Source organism: Salvelinus alpinus, chromosome 28 (assembly GCF_045679555.1).
Source record: "Salvelinus alpinus chromosome 28, SLU_Salpinus.1, whole genome shotgun sequence".
Lineage (NCBI taxonomy): Eukaryota > Metazoa > Chordata > Actinopteri > Salmoniformes > Salmonidae > Salvelinus > Salvelinus alpinus.
The window spans coordinates 40,744,598-40,770,374 of NC_092113.1; the positions used below are offsets into that span (position 1 = coordinate 40,744,598).

At 42.1% G+C, this 25,777-nt stretch overlaps 1 protein-coding gene across 1 annotated transcript; it reads left to right on the top strand.

The window, feature by feature from the left end:
* Positions 1–8,598: 8,598 nt before the first annotated feature.
* Positions 8,599–25,416, top strand: LOC139557886 (carbonic anhydrase 6-like). Its single transcript, XM_071373172.1, has 11 exons — positions 8,599–8,767; positions 9,742–9,921; positions 10,325–10,473; positions 13,103–13,198; positions 17,224–17,290; positions 17,655–17,812; positions 18,973–19,099; positions 20,367–20,450; positions 20,535–20,567; positions 24,033–24,238; positions 24,525–25,416. The coding sequence occupies exons 1-11, from the start codon at positions 8,683–8,685 to the stop codon at positions 24,936–24,938; spliced, it is 1,599 nt and encodes a 532-aa protein (XP_071229273.1). The 5' UTR covers positions 8,599–8,682; the 3' UTR covers positions 24,939–25,416.
* The last annotated feature ends 361 nt before the right edge of the window (positions 25,417–25,777 follow it).

A 25,777-nucleotide genomic window follows, 5' to 3' on the forward strand; every position in this document is an offset into this window, starting at 1 on the left:
AGAGGTCAAGTAGCTGTTGCAGAAGTCACTGATTGAAGAGGGAGGATGGTTGGTAAGTTGATTTATTGATCATTGCTGTCGTCTCTAATTGTGATCGATTAGACATGTTATGTGAAGGAAAAAGAGGAAGGTTTTTTTTGTTTTGTCACAAGACACACAGAATAGTTTTTGTCTCTGGCTTGGTGGATGTGGTCCTCTGTGGGCAGTCTAACACTGTATGTGGTGTCATTTGCCATGGGGGATCAGTCAGTCCTTCTCCTTTAAGGCCCTAACCAAAACATACAGTCCCTACATTGTGCTCTTGATGTTGCAGTTCAGTTTCCCTTATTTATTATGGGGTCAACAAACAATGGATTATTTGTTTAATAACAACAACAACAACAAAGGCCTGAGGATAGACCCTATTCTAGCCTGGTGCCAGATCTGTTTGTGCTGTTTTGCCAACTCCTAGGGTCATTGCAGTGGAGGCTGCTGAGGGGAAGAAGGCATAATGGCTGGGAACCGTGTATTTGATACCATTCCGCTGCATCCATTACCACGAGCCCGTCCTCAACAATTAAGTTGCCACCAACTTCCTGTGGGTTGTCACGTCATACGAGTTTTCTGTAGATCTGGGACCAAGCTAGAAAGACCCATCCCTGTCCTTGTGGAAGGAAAAGGCTATGGTTATATGTATCAGTTCTGTTTTAGATGGCCGAGCAGTTAGTCTCGAAACCTAGAGGGTTGCCAGTTTAAATCCTGCGTCTGACGGGGAGAAAAAAAAATCAGGTGAGAATTGAGCTGTCAACCATAGGGTTGCTAGTATCAAATCCTAGATGTCATTGCCTGTCTGCTGTTGTGCCCTTAAGCAATGCACTTAACCTTAACCTATCACAACAGCTGCTCTACGGACATCCCACTGTGCCAGTCCCCTCTCCAACCTGTGTGTGTTTTCAGAGGGTTTGGGATAGAGCGGAAGTCACATTTCGGTTGCACCTTGTGTACAATTGACAAATAAAGGGATCATATTGAAATTTAATTTTCCTTCAGCTATATAGTATAGTTGACTTTTTAACCTATAGCCAACAGTCACAATGACCAAGCATGATGATGGCTTGGAGGCTGTTGAGGAAGTGTAGTATCTCGTCCCAAATGACACCCCATTTTCTATATAGTGCACTACTTTTGACCAGGGCATTTTTGGGACACTGTCCTAGGTCTGTTTATGCTGATGAAAACGGACAGTAAACCGTTTTGTACCCTTGAGGACAACCAGAGACTGAGGGAGGGGAGGTGGGTAAAGACGCTACTGCATTTTTGTCCACGCATACGTCCTAGGATCCTATTCCCGATTGTGGTGGGCCTCTGGTCAAAAGTAGGGCACTATGTAGGGAATAGTGGCCCATTTGGAATGCTGGGTCATACTATGACTTAATCCATTGTGTTGGTCTTGGGAGTGATCGGGCACATTTGGCTGACATTGAAACGGCTGTATCCCCATAGATAGAGGATGGGTTTTTCTCTCTGTCTGGTTGATGCCTATCGACCCACTTCATTCATTAACTTATGACTGGGACCTATTGGAGCAGAAGGGCTGGGGGGGTAGGGGGGCATTTACACACCATCTTAATGCAAGGCCTTCTACTCACAACAGTGTCCATTACAGTGTGTTGATGGCTCTTTGAACCAATGCCAGGTTGAATGTATTAGGCCGAAGGTTGGAGGGGGGGAAAAAGGGTTTGGGTCATAACGTGAAATATCTCACTTGTTAATTAGGGATGAGATAGATACGATGACTGAGAGATGTTTTCACCACAAACTAATGAGATATCAACAGCGTTTAATGCTGGAGGTGGACGGTAATAACCTGGTCTCTATTCATTCAGTCTTGCCAACTTGGCAACTAAATGTAGACCAAAGACAAAGTATTCAATCTAGCTAACAGCATTGCGATTTTATGCACAATGACATGTACAGTACATGTGATTGAAGCATACTTTAATCAAGCATACTTGAAGGGGTGGCAGGTATCCTAGTGGTTAGAGCGTTGGGCCAGTAACCGAAAGGTTGCTGGATCGAATCGCCGAGCTGACAAGGTAAAAATCTGTTGTTCTGCCCCTGAACAAGGCAGTTAACTGTTCTCAGGCTGTCATTGTAAATAACAATTTGTTCTTAACTGACTATCCTTTTGAAATAAAAAACTACTGGTTAGGATAACTAATGTGTATTGCCTAATAGATCGACAGCGCCATCTTTAGGGCACAACCGGTCTGTAACTACACACAGTCTCTGCTCTGGAACGCCTCTGCGGTTTAGCACCGTGTGTAGATACTGACAAGTCCATAGAGCTGGACTGCAATATATGGCCAGTGGGGGGTGCCAACATTCTGTGCAAATGTATATATCAAGGGTAGTACCAAAGACAACACAGTATGAAGATAGGCTAAAACTGCTTCTCCAATAGAAATCCCCGATCACACTTGTAGGCGATGTCACGGCGACGTTGGCTAGCAAAACTCAGGTTCACTTTCTGAACGTCATCGTGTCTGCGCATGTACAGGCAGTAAAATCAGAGTCACTCCTTGCGATATAAAGTTGATTTTGACGAAAAAGACATTGGCTCGAATCTAGGTTGTGCCTTTAGATTTCGAGAAAATTAACAACTGGTCTGTTTCGTAAGTGTTCCCGGAAGTCTTGTGATGTTGAACCTCTGGGTTTAGAAACTCTGTGCAAGTACTGTAGTTTTCCGCTACATTCCAAATCAAATTGTATTCGTCACATACACTTGGTTAGCAGGTGTTAATGCGAGCGTAGCGAAATGTTTGTGCTTCTAGTTCACGACTGTGCAGTAATATCTAACAATTCCCCAACAACTACCTAATACACACACATCTAAAGGGGTGAAAGAGAATATTTGCATGTAAAGTACAGTTGAAGTCAGAAGTTTACATACACCTTAGCCAAATACATTTAAAATTCCTGACATTTAATCCAAGTAATAATTCCCTGTTTTAGGTCAGTTAGGATCACCACTTTTTATTTTAAGAATGTGAAATGTCAGAATAATAGTAGAGAGAATTATTTATTTCAGCTTTTATTTCTTTCATCACATTCCCAGTGGGTCAGAAGTTTACATACACTCAATTAGTATTTGGTAGCATTGCCTTTAAATTGTTTAACTTGGGTCAAACGTTTCAGGTAGCCTTCCACAAGCTTCCCACAATAAGTTGGGTGAATTTTGGCCCATTCCTCATGACAGAGCTGGTGTAACTGAGTCAGGTTTGTAGGCCTCCTTGCTCGCAAACGCTTTTTCAGTTCTGCCCACACATTTTCTATAGGCTTGAGGTCAGGGCTTTGTGATGGCCACTCCAATATCTTGACTTTGTTGTCCTTAAGCCATTTTGCCACAACTTTGGAAGTATGCTTGAGGTCATTGTCCATTTGGAAGACCCATTTGCAACCAAGCTTTAACTTCCTGACTGATGTCTTGAGATGTTGCTTCAATATATCCATATAATTTTCCATCTATTTTGTGAAGTGCACCAGTCCCTCCTGCAGCAAAGCACCCCCACAGCATGATGCTGCCACCCCTGTGCTTCATGGTTAGGTTGGTGTACTTTGGCTAGCGAGCCTCCCCCTTTTTCCTCCAAACATAACGATGGTCATTATGGCCAAACAGTTCTAGTTTTGTTTCATCAGACCAGAGGACATTTCTCCAAAAAGTACGATCTTTGTTCCCATGTGCAGTTGCAAACTGTAGTCTGGCTTTTTTATGGCGGTTTTCGAGCGGTGGCTTCTTCCTTGCTGAGTAGCCTTTCAGGTTATGTCGATATAGGACTCGTTTTAATGTGGATATAGATACTTTTGTACCTGTTTCCTCCAGCATCTTCACAAGATCCTTTGATGTTGTTCTGGGATTGATTTGCACTTTTCACCAAAGTACGTTCATCTCTAGGAGACAGAACGCGTCTCCTTCCTGAGCGGTATGATGGCTGCGTGGTCCCATGGTGTTTATACTTGCGTACTTATGTTTGTACAGATGAACGTGGTACCTTCAGGCGTTTGGAAATTGCTCACCAAGGATGAACCAGACTTGTGGTCTAAAAAATTTTTTATGAGGTCTTGGTTGATTTCTTTTGATTTTCCCATGATGTCAAGCAAAGAGGCACTGAGTTTGAAGGTTGGCCTTGAAATACATCCACAGGTAAACCTCCAATTGACTCAAATGATGTCAATTAGCCTATCAGAAGCTTCTCAAGCCATGATATAATTTTCTGGAATTTTCCAAGCTGTTTAAAGGCACAGTCAACTTAGTGTATGTACACTTCTGACCCACTGGAATTGTGATACACTGAATCATAAGTTAAATAATCTGTCTGTAAACAATTGTTGGACAAATTACTTGTGTCATGCACAAAGTAGATGTCCTAACCGACTTGCCAAAACTATAGTTTGTTAACAAGAAATTTGTGGAGTGGTTGAAAAATGAGTTTTAATGACTCCAACCTAAGTGTATGTAAACTTCCGACTTCAACTGTATATGGATGAGTGATGGCCGAGGCAAGGTGCAATAGATGGTATAAAATACAGTATATAGTACATGTGATATGAGTAATGTAAGATATGTAAACATTATTAAAGTGGCATTATTTAGAGTGGCATTGTATAAAGTGACTAGTGATCCATTTATTAACGTGTCCAGTGATTGGGTCTCAATGTAGTCAAGCAGCTTCTCTGTTTAGCAGTCTGATGGCCTTGAGATAGGAGCTGTTTTTTCAATCTCTCGGTCCCAGCTTTGATGCACCTGTACTGACCTCGCCTTCTGGATGGTAGCGGGGTGAACAGGCAGTGGCTCGGGTGGTTGATGTCCTTGATGATCTTTTTTTGGGGCCCTTTTCCTGTGACATCGGGTGCTGTGTTATGATCCTAATCCATAATATCTTTTGTTTTGCCTTGTCGGTTAAAGAACTTGACCAGGACTCACTTCAATGTGACTAAAATATTATTCTGTACATAGGTTACGTCACAATTACGTCACAATCACACCATTTATCCAACAATTGGTGAATTCAACAAGCAAACTGAGAATAATCTACAGATGTAGGATCTTAATTTGAGCCAGTTTGACACAGCAGGAAAATAGTCCTGCAGCAACAGGGAATGTAAATTGTTATGTGGATTATAACATTTTTGGGAATTTTTTTTAGGAGTTGATTCATTTTTCTTAAGGGTTAATGAAGTCTGAAATGTCAAAGTGGAAATGACAAACTTTAGAAGCCGTCAAAAGTATGTAGGCACGCCTTCAAATGAGTGGATTCAGCTATTTCAGCCAAATGGTGAAGTGTGATTCATCACTCCAGAGAACAAGTTTCCACTGCTCCAGAGTCCAATGGTGGAGAGCTTTACACCACTGCTGGCAACGCATGGCCTTGCGCATGGTGATCTGAGGCATTGTGTGTGGCTGCTCGGTCATGGAAACCCATTTCATGAATCTTGTGCTGACGTTGCTTCCAGGGGCAGTTTGGAACTCGGTAGTGAGTGTTGCAACCGAGGACAGGTGATTTTTATGCGCTTCAGCACTCGGAGGTCCCGTTCTGTGAGTTTGTGTGGCCTATCACTTCCGGGTCGGCTCTAGCAGGGCAGAAATATGATGAACTCACTTGTTGGAAAGGTGGCATCCTATGATGGTCACATTGAAAGTCTCTGAGCTCTTCAGTAAGGCCATTCTACTGCCAATGTTTGTCAATGGAGATTGCATGGCTCTGTTCTTGATTTTATACACCTGTCAGCAACGGGTGTGGCTGAAATAGCCAAATCCACTCATTTGAATGGGTGTCCACATACTTTTGTATATACAGTGCATTCGGAAAGTATTCAGACCCCTTCCCTTTTTACACATTTTGTTACGTTACAGCCTTATTCTAAAATTGATTCAATAATTCCTTTCCCTCATCCATCTACACACAATTCCCCATAATGACAAAGTGAAAACAGATTCCTAGAAATGTTTGCAAGTTTATTAAGTGTTCAGACCCTTTGCTATGAGACTCGAAATTGAGCTCAGGTGCATCCTGTTTCCATTGATCGTCCTTGAGATGTTTCTACAACTTTGGATTGGAGTCCACCTGTGGTAAATTTAATTGATTGGACATGATTTGGAAAGGCACACACCTGTCTATATAAGGTCCCACATGTCAGAGAAAAAACCAAGCAATGAGGTCAAAGTAATTGTCCATAGAGCTCCGAGACAGAGATGTGTCGAGGCACAGATCTGGGGAAGGGTACCAAAAAATATCTACAGCATTGAAGGTCCCCAAGAACAAAGTGGCCTCCATCATTCTAAAACGGAAGAGGTTTGGAACGACCAAGACTCTTCCTAGAGCAGGCCGCCCGGCCAAACTGAGCAATTGGGGGAGAAGGGCCTTGGAGTTTGCCAAAAGGCACCTAAAAGACTCTCAGATCATGAGAAACAACATTCTCTGGTCTGATGAAACCAAGATTGAACTCTTTGGCCTGAATGCCAAGTGTCACGTCTGGAAGAAACCTGGCACCATCCCTACGGTGAAGCATGGTGGTGGCAGCATCATGCTGTGGGGATGTTTTTCAACGGCAGGGACTGGAAGACTAGTCAGGATCGAGGGAAAAATTAACAGAGCAAAGTACAGAGAGACCCTTGATGTAAACCTGCTCAGGACCTCAGACTGGGGTGAAGGTTCACCTTCCAACAGGACAACGACCCTAATCACACAGCCAAGACAACACAGGATTGGCTTCGGGACAAGTCTCTATGTCCTTGAGTGGCCCATCCAGAGCCCGGACGAACACAATCGAACATCTCTGGAGAGACCTGAAAATAGCTGTGCAGCGACACTCCCCATCCAACCTGACAGAGCTTGAGAGGATCTGCAGAGAAGAATGGGAGAAACTCCCCAAATACAGGTGTGCCAAGCATGTAGCTTCATACCCAATAAGACTTGAGGCTGTCATCGCTGCCAAACCTCGTTCTACAAAGTACTGAGTAAAGGGTCAATGTAAATGTGATATTTCAGTATTAGATTTTTTATTATTTGCAAGCATTTCTAAAAACCTGTTTTTGCTTCATCATTATGGGGTATTGTGATGTCATTATGGGGTATTGTGATGTCATGATGGCGTATTGTGATGTCATTATGGGGTATTGTGTGTAGATTGATGAGGGGGGAAAAACTATTTAATAAATTTTAGAATATGGCTGTAGCTTAACAAAATGTGTCAAAAGTCAAGGGGTCTGAATACTTTCCGAATGCACTGTATAATGTATAAAGAGTGTGAACTTAAATACCCTTGAGGGATGACAAGAAAAAGTAAAGAAAAAAAGCACACACACACACACGCACGCACGCACACAGAGGAGGCTTGTGGTTATTTGATTTTCTTTGAGGCAGTAGGGCCTGGTCAGGAGCATGTTGTAACAGGTGGTGCTCCCAGCAAATTATACCTGTTATCCCACTCTCTCTGTATTCAGACCCGTCTGAAGGTTGTTCTAATGCGCTGATGGGTGAAACATCTGTTAGATGAGACTCATTGCTCAATCCCAAATGCCAAACTATTCTCTATATAGCGCACTACATTGCTATGGGTCCTGGTCAAAAGTAGTGCACTAAGTAGGGAATAGGGTGCCATTTGGGACTCCGACACTCTCTGACAGGGTAACATCCCCTCTGGCACACATTATAGTGACAGATGTCAACATGACTGTACTTGCAGGATGTTTCTGTTGAAGTGATGATAGCGGGCTTGGCTTTCCTCATCACTAAGCCAGGCAGTGAAAAAAATATGTTGTGGGAAATTGAACAATATTTTCTAATACATTATTATAGTCAAGGGCGAGTTTGCATCTCAAAATACTCGGTGAAGCACCTGTCAAATATTTCATAATTTTGTCTACAAATTCAAAGTGAATTTATAACATTATTAGAGATCAATATAAATGAATTGTTTCTTAGTGTTGACTGTTAGTGTTAAAAGTTTAATGTCCACCTATTTTCCCTATAAGCCCACATCTTGACACATTTGCCATTATAACCATAACAATAAAAGTAACCTATCAATGTAAAATGTGTCTACAATATTATCTCAACACATTAATCAATAAAATAGACTAAATAAATAAACTGGTCTGTTTAGATTATGAGACAAATGTTAACCAGAACCAGATGTGCTTGTGGACCACATTCCCTTGATCACGATGGTCATGACGCATCCAAATTAATCCTCCGTTTTAAAAGAAACAATATTATTTACATTAAGTACAATTTACAACAAGAATTTAACAACTGGACAACGAAGGGAGCAAAAAACATTCAAAACTAAAAAGTAAAGAGCATTTCATGACATTTCATTCCATAAAAGTCTCAATGCCTCCCAAGCAAAAGAGCCATGAGCCTACACCAATATTTGTACACAAAGAGTCACACTTGGGGAAGTGTGCTGTTACCATTTCGTTTTTAAAAACATTTTAGTAAAAGCTCAAGTAATCAATAGTCAACCAGAGGTTGGTGCTCTTGTGTAACACTGTGTTGAGCAAAGGGGAGCAGTTAGCCTGGGGCGTTGGTTTCACAGAAGTTTCAATACCTCCTTTCAGTCGCAGTTGGAGAGAGAGAGAGAGAGAGAGAGAGAAGTGAGGGACGTGTGTATGTGTGTGTCAAGAGGATTTCCATTGAAATGGAGTGCTTCAGTCTTTTGGTTAATTTCATGTTGGTAAGCTTTGCCTCTGCTGGGATAGATGGAATACATTGGACATACACAGGTATGGATTAATTGATGACCTATATCCTTTTCGTTATCTATTGTGGGTTTTTTTGTGGTTTTTTTGGGGGACTCCAAACCCCCAGAAAAAAAAAACACAAAGTCTTTGAACTCATTCTCAGATATTTCAATTTATTTTTCATGTCTTATTTGTAGAGATGATCAACTCTATGATGTTTTAAGTGAATAGAAATAGTTGTAGTTTTAGACGTGATAAAACTGATGAAAGTATGCAATGTGTGTGGTATATGGTCAATATACCACAGCTAAGGGCTGTCCTTAGGCAAGACGCAACGCGGAGTGCCTGGACACGGCCCTTAGCCCTGGTATATTGGCCATATATCACATACCCCCGAGGTGCCTTATTGCTGTTATAAACTGGCTACCAACGTAATTAAAGCAGTAAAAATACATGTTTTGTCATGTCGGTGGTATACGGTCTCATATACCACGGCTGTCAACCAATCAACATTCAGGGCTGGAACCACCCAGTTTATAATTGCTGTTTAAATCATAAAGATCTACCGTTCCTGATGACAAACAGGTAACATGACGATTAGATCCCCAGTGTATACTGTAGACGTATATGATTACAGCTAGGAACGATATCATTTGTGTTCATTATCATAGTGTGTAATGTCTGAGCCCTTTCAGACAGCCATTTGGTTCGTGACAGACGTACAGTTTACTGTAATACCTCTCTTACAAACCATCACTCAGACATTTGGCTTTAGAGGTTTTGTGGTTACATCAAGGTGCTGTGAAGGTAGAGGGAGAAACAGAGGAACTTTATACAGCAGTGTTTCCGTTGGTTCCTTCTCTCCTCTGCGTGAACAAACTGGCCTCTGTGGGAATGTCTACTTGGACTATAGTTGGAGGCTTGGGCAGCCAGTTTTAGACATTGGGCCAAGTTCACCTTGTTGTATTGTTCATCGTCGTCGTTATCATCCGTCCGTTCCGTTTCTCCTTCTTCAGAAGGGGCCCTGGACCAGGTGCACTGGGCGGAGGAGTATCCCGCGTGCGGCGGCCGGAGACAGTCCCCGATCGACATCCAACGGCGGAGCGTGCGTCACAACCCCCGCATGCTGCAGCTCGAGCTCACTGGATACGATGCTCAGAAGGGTAACTTCCTCATGAAAAACAACGGACACTCAGGTAAAAAGTAGTGTGAGATGGTGTACCCCCCCACCCACCACCCCAAAAAAACGGAAATAATGTACAAAAAAAAATGAAACCAACTTCATATACCCGGTGAAGTTTATAACAGTTTTAGATTTTACTGTTTTGTTATAGTGAACGAACAATGAACATTCAATACCATTGAAACATATTTTTTCAACAATAACATCTTAAACATTGTATCTAAATTAGTTAGTATTGGTCCCTTTAGCCTAATCTCAATGGGAACTAAGTTTACTTGGATAAAAGCATCTGTTAAATGGAATGTATTTAATTAATTAATTAATTCATTAAATGGCATATATTAATTAATTAATTAATTAATTGGCATATATTTTAATATTATTGTAAATATTAAAATGTCTTGTGTTGTGGGCAGTTGAAATCGTCCTCCCTCCCAGCATGGTGATTACCAAGGGTCTCCCTGGGGGCTACACGGCCGTCCAGATGCACCTCCACTGGGGCGGCTGGGACCTGGAGGAGAGCGGGGCAGAGCACACCCTGGACGGCATCAGATACATGGCAGAGGTAGGCTAGTGTTACAGATACATTAACCCCCCCCCCCCTCCCCCCCAAAAAATATGTTTCTGAACGATTCAAAACAACAGAGCAAATAGAGGTGGGCTTGACTTGACCATAGTGGAACTAAGGCCTTAACAGCAGCCTTTGTACCATCATGACACTCATTGCCACTCCTCGTCATGGCAACATCAAAAGGAGTTGACCTGATATAGCACAAACAGTTCTGAGACCGGGGTACCTCTAACTCAACAGTGCATCTCCATTATAGCCATACAACAGTCACAAGTCTAGCATAGCGAATGTATTCAAATATTAATTTATTTGATATTGATGTTGAAGGTCATTCGCAGCTGGAAGCTGAATTGCTGTATAAATATTGTAGGCTGAAACAGCTGCACTACCCCGAAACAACACATCCCTCTTTCAGTTTCTGAAGGATGTCAATACTACATTTTATTATCCATAAAACAATCCAGCAATGCAAATGTTCAATATATATTTATATTTGTATACAGTACCAGTCAAAAGTTTCTACACACCTACTCATTCAAGGGTTTTTCTTTATTTGTACTATTTTCTACATTGTACAATAACAGTGAAGACATCAAAACTATGAAAATATGTTTTTTAAAGAACTTTTAAAGTTTCTTCAAGTGCAGTCGCAAAAACCATCAAGCACAATGATGAAACTAGCTCTCATGAGGACCGCCAAGGATAAGTTCATTACAGTTAACTGCACCTCAGATAGCAGCCCAAATAAATGCTTCACAGAGTTCAAGTAACAGACACATCTCAACATCAACTGTTCAGAGGAGACTGCGTGAATCAGGCCTTCATCATCGAATTGCTGCAAAGAAACCACTACTAAAGAACACCAGTAAGAAGAAGATAATTGCTTGGGCCATGAAACATGAGCAATGGACATTAGACCGGTGGAAATCTGTGATGGAGTGCTGCATCAGACGACCTGGCCTCCACAATCACCCGACCTCAACCTAATTGAGATGGTTTGGGATGAGTTGGACCGCAGAGTGAAGGAAAAGCAGCCAACAAGTGCTCAGCATATGTGGGAACTCCCTCAAGACTGTTGGAAAAGTATTCCAGGTGAAGCTGGTTGAGAGAATGCCAAGAGTGTGCAAAGCTGTCATCAAGGCAAAGGGTGTCTACTTTGAAGAATCTAAAATATAAAATATATTTAGTTTTCTTTAACACTTTTTTGGTTACTACATGATTCCATATGTGTTATTTAATCGTTTTGATGTCTTTACTATTATTCTACAATGTAGAAAATAGTAAAAATAAAGAAAAACCCTTGAATGCGTAGGTGTGTCCAAACTTTTGACTGGTACTGGATATATATATATAGATAGATAGATATATGCTAGTAATATATACTATAATATATACTCTGCTGGACTATTTGTATGGATGACTGTTGTATGGATTATTTACTTAATCCTCTTGGTTCCTGGAGGAACATAGGTTATGTACTAAAGTTATCCTCTTGGTTCCCGGAGGAACATAGGGCCTGTACTAAAGTTATCCTCTTGGTTCCTGGAGGAACATAGGTTATGTACTAAAGTTATCCTCTTGCTTCCTGGAGGAACATAGGTTATGTACTAAAGTTATCCTCTTGGTTCCTGGAGGAACATAGGTTATGTACTAAAGTTATCCTCTTGGTTCCTGGAGGAACATAGGTTATGTACTAAAGTTATCCTCTTGGTTCCTGGAGGAACATAGGTTATGTACTAAAGTTATCCTCTTGGTTCCTGGAGGAACATAGGTTATGTACTAAAGTTATCCTCTTGCTTCCTGGAGGAACATAGGTTATGTACTAAAGTTATCCTCTTGGTTCCTGGAGGAACATAGGTTATGTACTAAAGTTATCCTCTTGCTTCCTGGAGGAACATAGGTTATGTACTAAAGTTATCCTCTTGCTTCCTGGAGGAACATAGGTTATGTACTAAAGTTATCCTCTTGCTTCCTGGAGGAACATAGGTTATGTACTAAAGTTATCCTCTTGGTTCCTGGAGGAACATAGGTTATGTACTAAAGTTATCCTCTTGGTTCCCGGAGGAACATAGGGCCTGTACTAAATTTATCCTCTTGGTTCCCGGAGGAACATAGGTTTTGTACTAAAGTTATCCTCTTGGTTCCCGGAGGAACAAAGGTTATGTACTAAAGTTATCCTCTTGGTTCCCGGAGGAACATAGGGCCTGTACTAAAGTTATCCTCTTGGTTCCCGGAGGAACATAGGTTTTGTACTAAAGTTATCCTCTTGGTTCCCGGAGGAACAAAGGTTATGTACTAAAGTTATCCTCTTGGTTCCCGGAGGAACATAGGGCCTGTACTAAAGTTATCCTCTTGGTTCCATAGAGGAACATAGGTTATGTACTAAAGTTATCCTCTTGGTTCCCGGAGGAACAAAGGTTATGTACTAAAGTTATCCTCTTGGTTCCCTAGAGGAACATAGGGCCTGTACTAAAGTTATCCTCTTGGTTCCCTAGAGGAACAGAAAAGTACAGATTAGTTTGAGTCGGCTGTACATATGGATGTTTACAAATTAAGTGACTTCCAACCTGGTGTTTGACAACTGGAGCAGCTTTCAACTTACAATTTGTCCTCTGTGTTGCAGCTCCATGTTGTCCATTATAACTCTGATAAGTACAAGAGCTTTCAAGAGGCCAGCGACAAGCCTGACGGTCTGGCAGTTCTAGCCTTCTTCTACGAGGTGAGATCTAAAGACAGGTTGTTCATCTTCTTGTTCGTATTTTACCTTCTTCTTGTGGTATTCCAGTATATTAACTCGGAACAGATGACACATAGAACAGCTTTGTGGGTAACTGGCCCGGTGCCCCCTGGCCCGGTGCCCGCTGGCATAACATTTGATAGTATAATAGTATTGGACATCCTGCCTGCAAGGTTAATGGGCCCATTGATTGGGCGATTGCGTGCTGTTTGGCCTGCTGAGGGAAAGTTGGCTTCTAGAGATAGGAACAAATGGCAGCCAGCCAGCCAGCCAGTCACCCAGTCAGCCAGCCAGCCAGTCAAACCTTCAGCCAATCAGCCAGTCAGGCAATCAGCCAGCCAGCTAGTCAGTTAGTCATTCATTCAGCCAGCCAACCAGCCAGCCAGTCAGTCAGCCAGTCAGTCAAACCATCAACCAGCCAGCCAGTCAGCCAGTCAGTTAGTCATTCATTCAGCCAGCCAACCAGTCAGTCAGCCAGTCAGTCAAACCGTCAACCAGCCAGTCAGTTAGCCATTAATTCAGCCAGTCAGGCAGCCAACCAGCCAGCCAGCTAGCCAGTCAGTTCCAACACTTTGCTGTTGGGTTAGAGGTCATCGCTTTGGCAACGCTGCCACAGGGCACAGGCATCCTTCCCAGCTACCTAATGGACTGCAGCTGTGTAGCGTGTGTCTGTGTGTGTGCTGGTGTTCTATTGCCCTAGTACTGGTCGTCCTGCTTACCGAGACAATGTTCTAGTCACACATACAGCTGGAGTTTTCTCCCACCAATAGCTCTCCTTTTTGCCTTTTATTTTAATTTTAAAGGAGAGTATATTTCATATTTTTTGTTTTCATTTAGACATTTAAAGAAAGGTGATGAGAGATACATGGAATGTGAAGAGACTAACATGGGAGTGTACTGATAAGTAGGAAATATGTGCAGCAAGCAGCAGCAGTAACCCGCTAGACCAGCCCGACCCCAGCCACTGCTGATGTGCCTATTGCGCCACAGCCAACTGTCATTGTTTCAGTCTCACACACAGTGATGAAACACAGCTGGACATGTCTATCATCTCTTGGTTCTCACCCGCTGTAGTCGTGATGCCAGTTTGTTTACATCTCCTGTAGTCGTGATGCCAGTCTGTTTATCTCTCCTGTAGTCGTGATGCCAGTCTGTTTATCTCTCCTGTAGTCGTGATGCCAGTTTGTTTACATCTCCTGTAGTCGTGATGCCAGTCTGTTTATCTCTCCTGTAGTCGTGATGCCAGTTTGTTTACATCTCCTGTAGTCGTGATGCCAGTCTGTTTATCTCACCTGTAGTCGTGATGCCAGTCTGTTTATCTCTCCTGTAGTCGTGATGCCAGTCTGTTTATCTCTCCTGTAGTCGTGATGCCAGTTTGTTTACATCTCCTGTAGTCGTGATGCCAGTCTGTTTATCTCTCCTGTAGTCGTGATGCCAGTTTGTTTACATCTCCTGTAGTCGTGATGCCAGTCTGTTTATCTCACCTGTAGTCGTGATGCCAGTCTGTTTATCTCTCCTGTAACCATGTTACCAGTCTGTTTATCTCTCCTGTAACCATGTTACCAGTCTGTTTATCTCTCCTGTAGCCATGTTGCCAGTCTGTTTATCTCTCCTGTAACCATGTTATCAGTCTGTTTATCTCTCCTGTAGTATGTTGCCAGTCTGTTTATCTCTCCTGTAGTATGTTGCCAGTCTGTTTATCTCTCCTGTAGTATGTTACCAGTCTGTTTATCTCTCCTGTAGTATGTTACCAGTCTGTTTATCTCTCCTGTAGTATGTTACCAGTCTGTTTATCTCACCTGTAGTATGTTGCCAGTCTGTTTATCTCTCCTGTAACCATGTTACCAGTCTGTTTATCTCTCCTGTAACCATGTTGCCAGTCTGTTTATCTCTCCTGTAACCATGTTGCCAGTCTGTTTATCTCTCCTGTAGTATGTTACCAGTCTGTTTATCTCACCTGTAGTATGTTACCAGTCTGTTTATCTCTCCTGTAACCATGTTGCCAGTCTGTTTATCTCTCCTGTAGCCATGTTGCCAGTCTGTTTATCTCTCCTGTAGCCATGTTGCCAGTCTGTTTATCTCTCCTGTAGCCATGTTGCCAGTCTGTTTATCTCTCCTGTAGCCATGTTGCCAGTCTGTTTATCTCTCCTGTAGTATGTTGCCAGTCTGTTTATCTCTCCTGTAACCATGTTGCCAGTCTGTTTATCTCTCCTGTAGTATGTTGCCAGTCTGTTTATCTCACCTGTAACCATGTTACCAGTATGTTTATCTTTCCTGTAACCATGTTGCCAGTCTGTTTATCTCTCCTGTAGTATGTTACCAGTCTGTTTATCTCTCCTGTAACCATGTTGCCAGCCTGTTTATCTCACCTGTAACCATGTTACCAGTCTGTTTATCTCTCCTGTAACCATGTTGCCAGTCTGTTTATCTCTCCTGTAACCATGTTGCCAGTCTGTTTATCTCTCCTGTAACCATGTTGCCAGTCTGTTTATCTCTCCTGTAGCCATGTTGCCAGTCTGTTTATCTCTCCTGTAACCATGTTGCCAGTATGTTTATCTCTCCTGTAGTCATGTTGCCAGTCTGTTTATCTCTCCTGTAACCATGTTACCAGTCTGTTTATCTCACCTGTAGCCATGTTGCCAGTCTGTTTATCTCTCCTGTAACCATGTTGCCAGCCTGTTTCTGTTTCAGCCAACATGTGGTTGTTTTGCCAGTTCTGTTCTTCCAAAATGAATGCGTGGCCACGCACAACACCATCATTAAGTTTGCAGACAACATGACAGTGTTTTGCCTGATCGCCGACAAGGATGAGGCAGCCTACAGGGAGGAAGTCAGAGACCTGGCAGTGTGGTGCCAGGATAACAATCTATCCCTCAACGTCAGCAAGACAGAAGAGCTGATCGTGGACTACAGGGCTGAGATGGAGGGCTGAGTACACCCTCATCCACATCTACAGGGCTGTTGTGGAGCAGGTCGAGAGCTTCAAGTTCCTCTGTGTCCACGTTACTGAGGAACTATCGTGGTCCACAGACCAACACAGGCGTGAAGAGGGCATGACAATGCCTCTTCCCCCTCAGCAGGCTGAAACGATTTGGCACGGGCCCTCTGATCCTCAAAAAGTTCTACAGCTGCACCACTGAGAACATCTTGACTGGCTTCATCACCGCCTGGTATAGCAACTGCTTGGCACCCGACCGCAAGGCGCTACAGAGGGTAGTGTGTATGGCCCAGTACCATCCAGGACCTCTATACCAGGCGGTGTCAGAGGAAGGCCCTAAAAATGGTCAAAGACTCCGACCACCCAAGTCATAGGCTGCTCTCTCTGCTACCTCACGGCAACCGGTAATGATGCGCCAAGTCTGGAATCAACAGGACCCTAAACAGCTTCGACCCACAATCTATAAGACTGCTAAATAGTTGACCCACATACACTGCTACTGTTTAATATATATCCTGTTACCTAGTCACTTTATCCCTAGTTATATGTACAAATATACGTCAATGACCTCCTATCCCTGCACTATGGACTCAGTACTGTTAGCCTGTGTATGTAGCCAAGTTATCGTTACTCATTGTGTATTTATTCCTTGTGTAATTATTTTCCTATTTATTCTTCATGTTATTATTTATAAATGTTCGACTATTTCTTATTTTTTTCCTATCTCCTCATTGTTGGGAAGGGCCCGTCCGTAAGCATTTCACTGTTAGTCTACACCTGTTGTTTACGAAGCACGTGACAAAAAAAAACATTTTATTTGACATTTTATTTGATATAGAACCTTTAGCCAGTTAGTTTGATGGACATTTTTGAGAACACCTACTAGCGGCGATTTCATCAACAACCTAACTCATTCTCTCGTTGTTGTCTAGTTGCTGTCGGGCCGGGTTTCTTTTTCAGCCGGTGTGGTTGTTTTGCCTCATTTTGGCAAGGAGACCATGTAGCCTAGGAATGCAGAATCCATCACGTACCCGTTCAGTAGGTTTGATTGTGTTTTTGTCCGTTACAGGACGGACATTTTGAGAACACCTATTACAGCGATTTCATCAGCAACCTGGGAAAGGTCAAGTACGCAGGTGATTTGGGTTTTCTTTGGAATATTACTGAATGTATCTACATTAACAACAGTATTACTGAATCTATATACATTAATAACATTATTACTGAATGTATCTATATTAACAACAGTATTACTGAATCTATATACATTAATAACATTATTACTGAATCTATATACATTAATAACATTATTACTGAATGTATCTATATTAACAACAGTATTACTGAATCTATATACATTAATAACATTATTACTGAATGTATCTACAATAATAACAGTATTACTGAATCTGTCTACACTAATAACAGTATTACTGAATCTATCTAATAACAGTATTATTGATGCTCAGTTTCTGTTTCACCTGTTGGGATGTTGTACAGGCCAGTCCATGAACATATCCACCCTCAACGTGCGTTCCATGCTACCTGAGAACCTGAACCATTTCTTCAGGTACCAGGGCTCTCTCACCACCCCTCCCTGTTACGAGAGCATCCTGTGGACCGTGTTTGACACACCCATCACCCTCTCTCACAACCAGGTACTATACCCATCACCCTCTCTCACAACCAGGTACTATACCCATCACCCTCTCTCACAACCAGGTACTATACCCATCACCCTCTCTCACAACCAGGTACTATACCCATCACCCTCTCTCACAACCAGGTACTATACCCATCACCCTCTCTCACAACCAGGTACTATACCCATCACCCTCTCTCACAACCAGGTACTATACCCATCACCCTCTCTCACAACCAGGTACTATACCCATCACCCTCTCTCACAACCAGGTACTATACCCATCACCCTCTCTCACAACCAGGTACTATACCCATCACCCTCTCTCACAACCAGGTACTATACCCATCACCCTCTCTCACAACCAGGTACTATACCCATCACCCTCTCTCACAACCAGGTACTATACCCATCACCCTCTCTCACAACCAGGTACTATACCCATCACCCTCTCTCACAACCAGGTACTATACCCATCACCCTCTCTCACAACCAGGTACTATACCCATCACCCTCTCTCACAACCAGGTACTATACCCATCACCCTCTCTCACAACCAGGTACTATACCCATCACCCTCTCTCACAACCAGGTAACCCTGCTCTCTCTCTCATAAACCATCTGATTTGTAAAATGAACTTTTCGATTCTCCACATCAATTTTCTTTGAAATTTAACTCACCTTTTTTGTTGTTGAAATTTGTCCCTATAGCCGTGAATGAAAAGGAGGTCAAACAGCCCTGTGATTGATTGATTTATTGATTACTTGATTGGTTAGTTCAGCTCTCCCTGCTGTCTCACAAAACTGCTGAGGTGTAAATTAAACCTTTACATTTTTCAACAATGGACGTGAACTCTTACTCTCTGCTCCTAGCCTCCCTAAAAAGCGAAACAGCCCTGTGAAAGATTTACTGATTCACCCATTTATTCATTCATCCTTTTATTGATTGATTCATTGATTCATTATTTAATTAATTGATTCATTGACTCATTATTTAATTAATTGATTCATTGATTCATTATTTAATTAATTGATTAATTGATTCATTATTGAATTAATTGATTAATTGATTCATTATTTAATTCATTGATTCATTGATTCATTATTGAATTAATTGATTCATTATTGAATCAATTGATTCATACACTCTCTTTCCTATCCTCTCCCCCTATCCAGATCAGAAAGTTGGAAAGTACTCTGATGGACATGGACAATAAGACTTTGTGGAATGATTACCGCATGGCCCAACCGCTCAACGATCGCGTGGTCGAGTCCTCCTTCCTGCCTCGCCTGGGGAAAGGCAGTACGTAGACAGAACCTACTCTTAGGGAATTAAAAAGATAAACTAAACGGGAAAATATTATTATATATCTATGTAGATATTGGTCCTGCTGTATATGATAGGGAATGGATAAATTAGTTGTCCTAATTTGGCTGTAGCCTCCATTTGAAAATGTAGCACTGTATCTACAGATGTAGGATCTTAATTTGAGCCAAATTTCTACAACAGGAAAATTATCCTGCAGCAACAGGATATGTGAATTATTATGTGGATTATAATTAATGAAAAATTTTATAGGGGTTGATACATTTTTTGTTAGGGAAAACCTTGTCTGAAATTTCTAATTGGAAATTACAAAATTTAGAAGTCTTTTAAAAACTTTAATACACTACAAGTTTGAATTTACTGCTGAGCAGGAAAATTCTCAGCAACAAAAGAGTGATCAAATTGAGATCCTACATCTGTATACAGGCCCTGGTGTGTGTGTGTGTGTTAGGGAATGGATAGTCTTGTGTTGCCAGACTGTAATTTTGCCTTCGCTCTTCTTACTATCTTTCTGGTTTCCCGAGTAACCCTTGGGACATGAAAAGACTGAGATCAATGTTAAGGAATGGATCAACTTTAACAGGCAAATAGATACAGATAGATATATCTCATATTGATGCTCAACATATGTCTTTAATATAGTGGATTTCTAAGATGCTGCTCATCTCACAGTATGTTTTTAGATGTTTTATGATGCTCAACATATGGAACCCATCTGAGAGGAATCAGCCTCAAGGCCTTTCCCTGACCATGTTCACTTCCTCTTTCTCTCTATCTCTGTCTCTCGCCCCTCTCGCTTCCTCTTTATCTCTGTCTCTCCCCCCTCTCGCTTCCTCTTTCTCTCTATCTCTGTCTCTCCCCCCTCTCGCTTCCTCTTTATCTCTGTCTCTCCCCCCTCTCGCTTCCCCTCTCTCTATCTCTCCCTCGCTTTCTCTCTCTCTCACTCTCTCTCTCTTTCTTTCCCTCTCTCCCTCTCTTTCACTCTCTATATCTCTCTTTCTTTCCCTCTCTCCCTCACTCCCTCTCTTTCCCTCTCTTTATCTCTCTTTCTTTCCCTCACTCCCTCTCTTTATCTCTCTTTCTTTCCCTCACTCCCTCTCTCTCACTCTCTTTCTCTCTTTCTCTCTCTTTCTTTCCCTCACTCCCTCTCTCTCACTCTCTTTCTCTCTTTCTCTCTCTTTCTTTCCCTCACTCCCTCTCTCTCACTCTCTCTTTCTCTCTTTCTCTCTCTTTCTCCACTCAGCGTTCTGTCGCCAAGATGAAATCGAATCAAAGCTTCTGAAGATCGAGGGTCTGATTACTTCTCTTGGAAAACACATACATTCAAGTGAGATATATCTTTATTGACATTTAAAAGTATAACAATGAGTGAAGGTTTAGGTGAACTGACTCTGTGTTTCTGTTAATGTAGGTGCAATTGGGGAAGCAAGGCCTTCCAAACAAGGTGAGTACTGTAGTTAGGTATGGAGTACACCGTACTCTACGAGGTTGCTCTTATATATTACATGTAATAACACCAACGTGTTATCACAATGTTATTACAATCAGGGGTTGGAACCAACATTATTTTCCAATCGTTTTTGTTCTGAACAGAAACACTATGTTTATAGTTTCATTCCACTGTTCCGACCAGCAAAATAAAGTTCTGAACTGGTTCAAACCCCCAAAAAAGTACTGGTTTATTGCGTTCCTTTCTGTTCCTTTTTTTAACCCGTTAAATCAACAGTATTTTACATTTAGCTTATTAAACTACTTCACCAATCAGTGACAGAACAGCTATTTCCATGTTAAAATATTATGGGATTCATTTTCTCTATTGTTTTTGATGGTAGGCAACTCTGATAGGCCTAAATTATGATCAAATAGCCACGGTAGCCAACTTGACCACTGTCTGAAACTGTAACTTAAAGCGGGTACAGCCTCAGTGTTCACAGTAAACGCTGGCTGGAAGTTGCACAACATTTTCATAACATTCAAGTTTGCGCTCAGCAGACCTGACATTTGCTCAGTGCCGAAAAAAAGGGAAAATTGGTTACAATAGTAGTTACACTAGTAGTCACAATAGTAGTCACAATAGTAGTCACAATAGTAGTCACAATAGTAGTTACACTAGTAGTCACAATAGTAGTTACACTAGTAGTCACAATAGTAGTTACACTAGTAGTCACACTAGTAGTCACACTAGTAGTCACAATAGTAGTTACACTAGTAGTCACAATAGTAGTTACAATAGTAGTTACAATAGTAGTTACAATAGTAGTCACAATAGTAGTCACAATAGTAGTTACACTAGTAGTCACAATAGTAGTTACACTAGTAGTCACAATAGTAGTCACACTAGTAGTCACAATAGTAGTTACAATAGTAGTCACAATAGTAGTCACACTAGTAGTTACACTAGTAGTCACAATAGTAGTTACAATAGTAGTTACAATAGTAGTTACAATAGTAGTTACAATAGTAGTCACAATAGTAGTTACAATAGTAGTTACACTAGTAGTCACAATAGTAGTTACACTAGTAGTCACAATAGTAGTCACAATAGTAGTCACAATAGTAGTTACACTAGTAGTCACAATAGTAGTCACAATAGTAGTCACACTAGTAGTCACACTAGTAGTTACACTAGTAGTCACAATAGTAGTCACAATAGTAGTCACACTAGTAGTCACAATAGTAGTTACACTAGTAGTCACAATAGTAGTTACACTAGTAGTCACACTAGTAGTTACACTAGTAGTCACAATAGTAGTTACACTAGTAGTTACAATAGTAGTTACAATAGTAGTCACACTAGTAGTTACACTAGTAGTCACAATAGTAGTTACACTAGTAGTCACAATAGTAGTCACAATAGTAGTCACACTAGTAGTCACAATAGTAGTTACACTAGTAGTCACAATAGTAGTTACACTAGTAGTCACAACAGTAGTTACACTAGTAGTCACAATAGTAGTTACACTAGTAGTACTTATATTACAGTACTTCTATTTACAGTACTTCTATTTACAGTACTTCTATTTAGAGTAATTATATTTGGAGTACTTCGCTTTAGAGTAATTATATTTGGAGTACTTCGCTTTAGAGTACTTCTACAGTGTGGGAAAAAAGTATTTGATCCCCTGCTGATTTTGTACGTTTGCCCACTGACAAAGAAATTATCAGTCTGTAATTTTAATGGTAGGTTTATTTGAACAGTGAGAGACAGAATATCAACAAAAAAATCCAGAAAAACGCATGTCAAAAATTTTATAAATTGATTTGCATTTTAATGAGGGAAATAAGTATTTGACCCCTCTGCAAAACATGACTTAGTACTTGGTGGAAAAACCCTTGTTGGCAATCACAGAGGTCAGACGTTTCTTGTAGTTGGCCACCAGGTTTGCACACATCTCAGGAGGGATTTTGTCCCACTCCTCTTTGCAGATCTTCTTCAAGTCATTAATGTTTCGAGGCTGACGTTTGGCAACTCGAACCTTCAGCTCCCTCCACAGATTTTCTATGGGATTAAGGTCTGGAGACTGGCTAGGCCACTCCAGGACCTTAATGTGCTTTTTCTTGAGCCACTCCTTTGTTGCCTTGGCCATGTGTTTTGGGTCATTGTCATGCTGGAATACCCATCCACGACCCATTTTCAATACCCTGGCTGAGGGAAGGAGGTTTTCACCCAAGATTTGACGGTACATGGCCCCGTCCATCGTCCCTTTGATGCGGTGAAGTTGTCCTGTCCCCTTAGCAGAAAAACACCCCCAAAGCATAATGTTTCCACCGCCATGTTTGACGGTGGGGATGGTTTCTTGGGGTCATAGGCAGCATTCCTCCTCCTCCAAACACGGCAAGTTGAGTTGATGCCAAAGAACTCCATTTTGGTCTCATCTGACCACAACACGTTCACCCAGTTGTCCTCTGAATCATTCAGATGTTCATTGGCAAACTTCAGACGGGCATGTATATGTGCTTTCTTGAGCAGGGGGACCTTGCGGGCGCTGCAGGATTTCAGTCCTTCACGGCGTAGTGTGTTACCAATTGTTTTCTTGGTGACTATGGTCCCAGCTGCCTTGAGATCATTGACAAGATCCTCCTGTGTAGTTCTGGGCTGATTCCTCACCATTCTCATGATCATTGCAACTCCACGAGGTGAGATCTTGCATGGAGCCCTAGGCCAAGGGAGTTTGACAGTTCTTTTGTGTTTCTTCCATTTGCGAATAATCGCACCAACTGTTGTCACCTTCTCACCAAGCTGCTTGGCAATGGTCTTGTAGCCCATTCCAGCCTTGTGTAGGTCTACAATCTTGTCCCTGACATCCTTGGAGAGCTCTTTGGTCTTGGCCATGGTGGAGAGTTTGGAATCTGATTGATTGATTGCTTCTGTGGACAGGTGTCTTTTATACAGGTAAGAAACTGAGATTAGGAGCACTCCCTTTAAGAGTGTGCTCCTAATCTCAGCTCGTTACCTGTATGAAAGACACCTGGGAGCCAGAAATCTTTCTGATTGAGAGGGGGTCAAATACTTATTTCCCTCATTAAAATGCAAATCAATTTATAACGTTTTTGACATGCGTTTTTCTGGATTTTTTTGTTGTTATTCTGTCTCTCACTGTTCAAATAAACCTACCATTAAAATTATAGACTGATCATTTCTTTGTCAGTGGGCAAACGTACAAAATCAGCAGGGGATCAAATACTTTTTTCCCTCACTGTATTTACAGTACTTCTATTTAGAGTAATTCTATTTACAGTACTTCACTTTAGAGTACTTCTATTTAGAGTAATTATATTTACAGTACTTCTATTTATACTATTTCTATGTGGAGTACTTATATTTTGAAAATTGTTGTGTGATGCAGTAGATATTTAGCATTCCTTCTTCTGTGTCAGATGTTAACCCTATCATTTCTGTCCCTCATAGAACCCAGAGTGATGTCTCCCCTGGTGCTCCACTTCCCAGAGAGGAACACAGAGAGCTATGCCCGGGCCCACCTGGCTCACTCCATGGACCTGCACTCCTTCACCGCCTGCATGCACCTGAGAACGCGCCCTGGAGAGATACACACTGTCCTGTCATACTCCAGCCAGGGCAACGATAACGAACTAATGATCACCATGGGATATGAGGTGGGTGGGAGTCATGGAGGGAGTCAGGGAGGGAGGGGAGGGAGTCAGGGAGAGAGGGAGTCAGGGAGGGAGTCAGGGAGGGAGTCATGGAGGGAGGGTAGGGAGTCAGGGAGTCAGGGAGGGAGGGGAGTCAGGGAGGGAGGGGAGTCAGGGAGGTAGTCATGGAGGGAGGGAGGGGAGTCAGGGAGGTAGTCATGGAGGGAGGGAGGGAATCGGGGCGGAGTAAGCGAGGGAGGAATGGAAAAGTCATCAAGTCTTATTTCTATTTGTCATGTGATCCATCCAGGTGGGTCTGTGGATCGGCAACGAGTTTGTCAACCTGCCCCACAACTTCCACTCCCGTGACTGGGTCAACTACTGTGTCACCTGGTCGTCCCACTCGGGGGGGGCTGAGCTGTGGATCAACGGGCTGGTGGGGGAGGAGCAGTACCTCCGGAGGGGATACACAGTCAGCCCAGCAGGGGTCTTCATCCTGGGGAAGGACCAGGACGGCTTCCTGGGGATCTCTGACACGGACGCCTTCTTAGGTCAGATGACGGATGTCAACGTGTGGGACTATGTTTTGAACTCGGCTGAGATCCGGGAACAGATGTCCTGTGAGAACACCACCTCTCCCAGGGGCAACGTGCTTAGCTGGGGGGTCACTCCTATGAGTCTCTATGGGGGGGTGCAGCTGGAGACACACTACAGGTGTCCCTGAGAGGAGGGGTGGGGGGGGTGCAGCTGGAGACAGACTACAGGTGTCCCTGAGGTGAGCGGACAGCTGAAGCACAGGGAAGCCTGGGTGGTGTTCAGTAGGGCACAACGTAACAAAACGTTTTGCAACGGGTGAAAAAATTAAATAAATCATAGTTCTTATTGGACAACGTTTCAAAACGTTTTGTCTCTACTGAACATGACCCTGTTCTCACAGAGCAGAGGATTCCCACTATCAACACAATGTAGTGCTGTTCGGTCTGTCATTATGTCCAGTCAATATATCAAATCTATCCTTTACTGCTGATGATTATTGGGTATGAAGGATAACTCATCTGTTTGAGACATGGGTATCAGGTTTAGTAATGACAATGTTTATTGTATAAGTGAAGTAAAACACAGAAGCTCTCTGTGGGCTCAGAGCATCAGCCATCTATCGTATTCATATCTATTTATCTTCAATAAAGTTCTATATTAAAGCATCTTGTATGTTTATTTCATCAACTATAACAGCCATGAATCGTTAGACAGGCCACAGAGCCAGTGAACTATTAAACAGACACACTCATCAAGACAGACATGGCCATAGAAAGAACATTTTTTTAAATTAAAATAAATTAAAAACATAATTTAAAGGCCCAATACAGTCAAACTTCTATTTCCCCCCCCCTGTGTTCTGTATCATATTGTACAAGAGCTAATGAAACACTGTGTTTGTTGATTTTTAAAAAATTATAAAAAAATATATAGATATGTTTTTATCAGTGTTATTTCCTGATAGTTACTGGTTGAAAATATAATCTTCACAGTACCTTCTAATCAGCTTCTTTGCATATGGGCGTG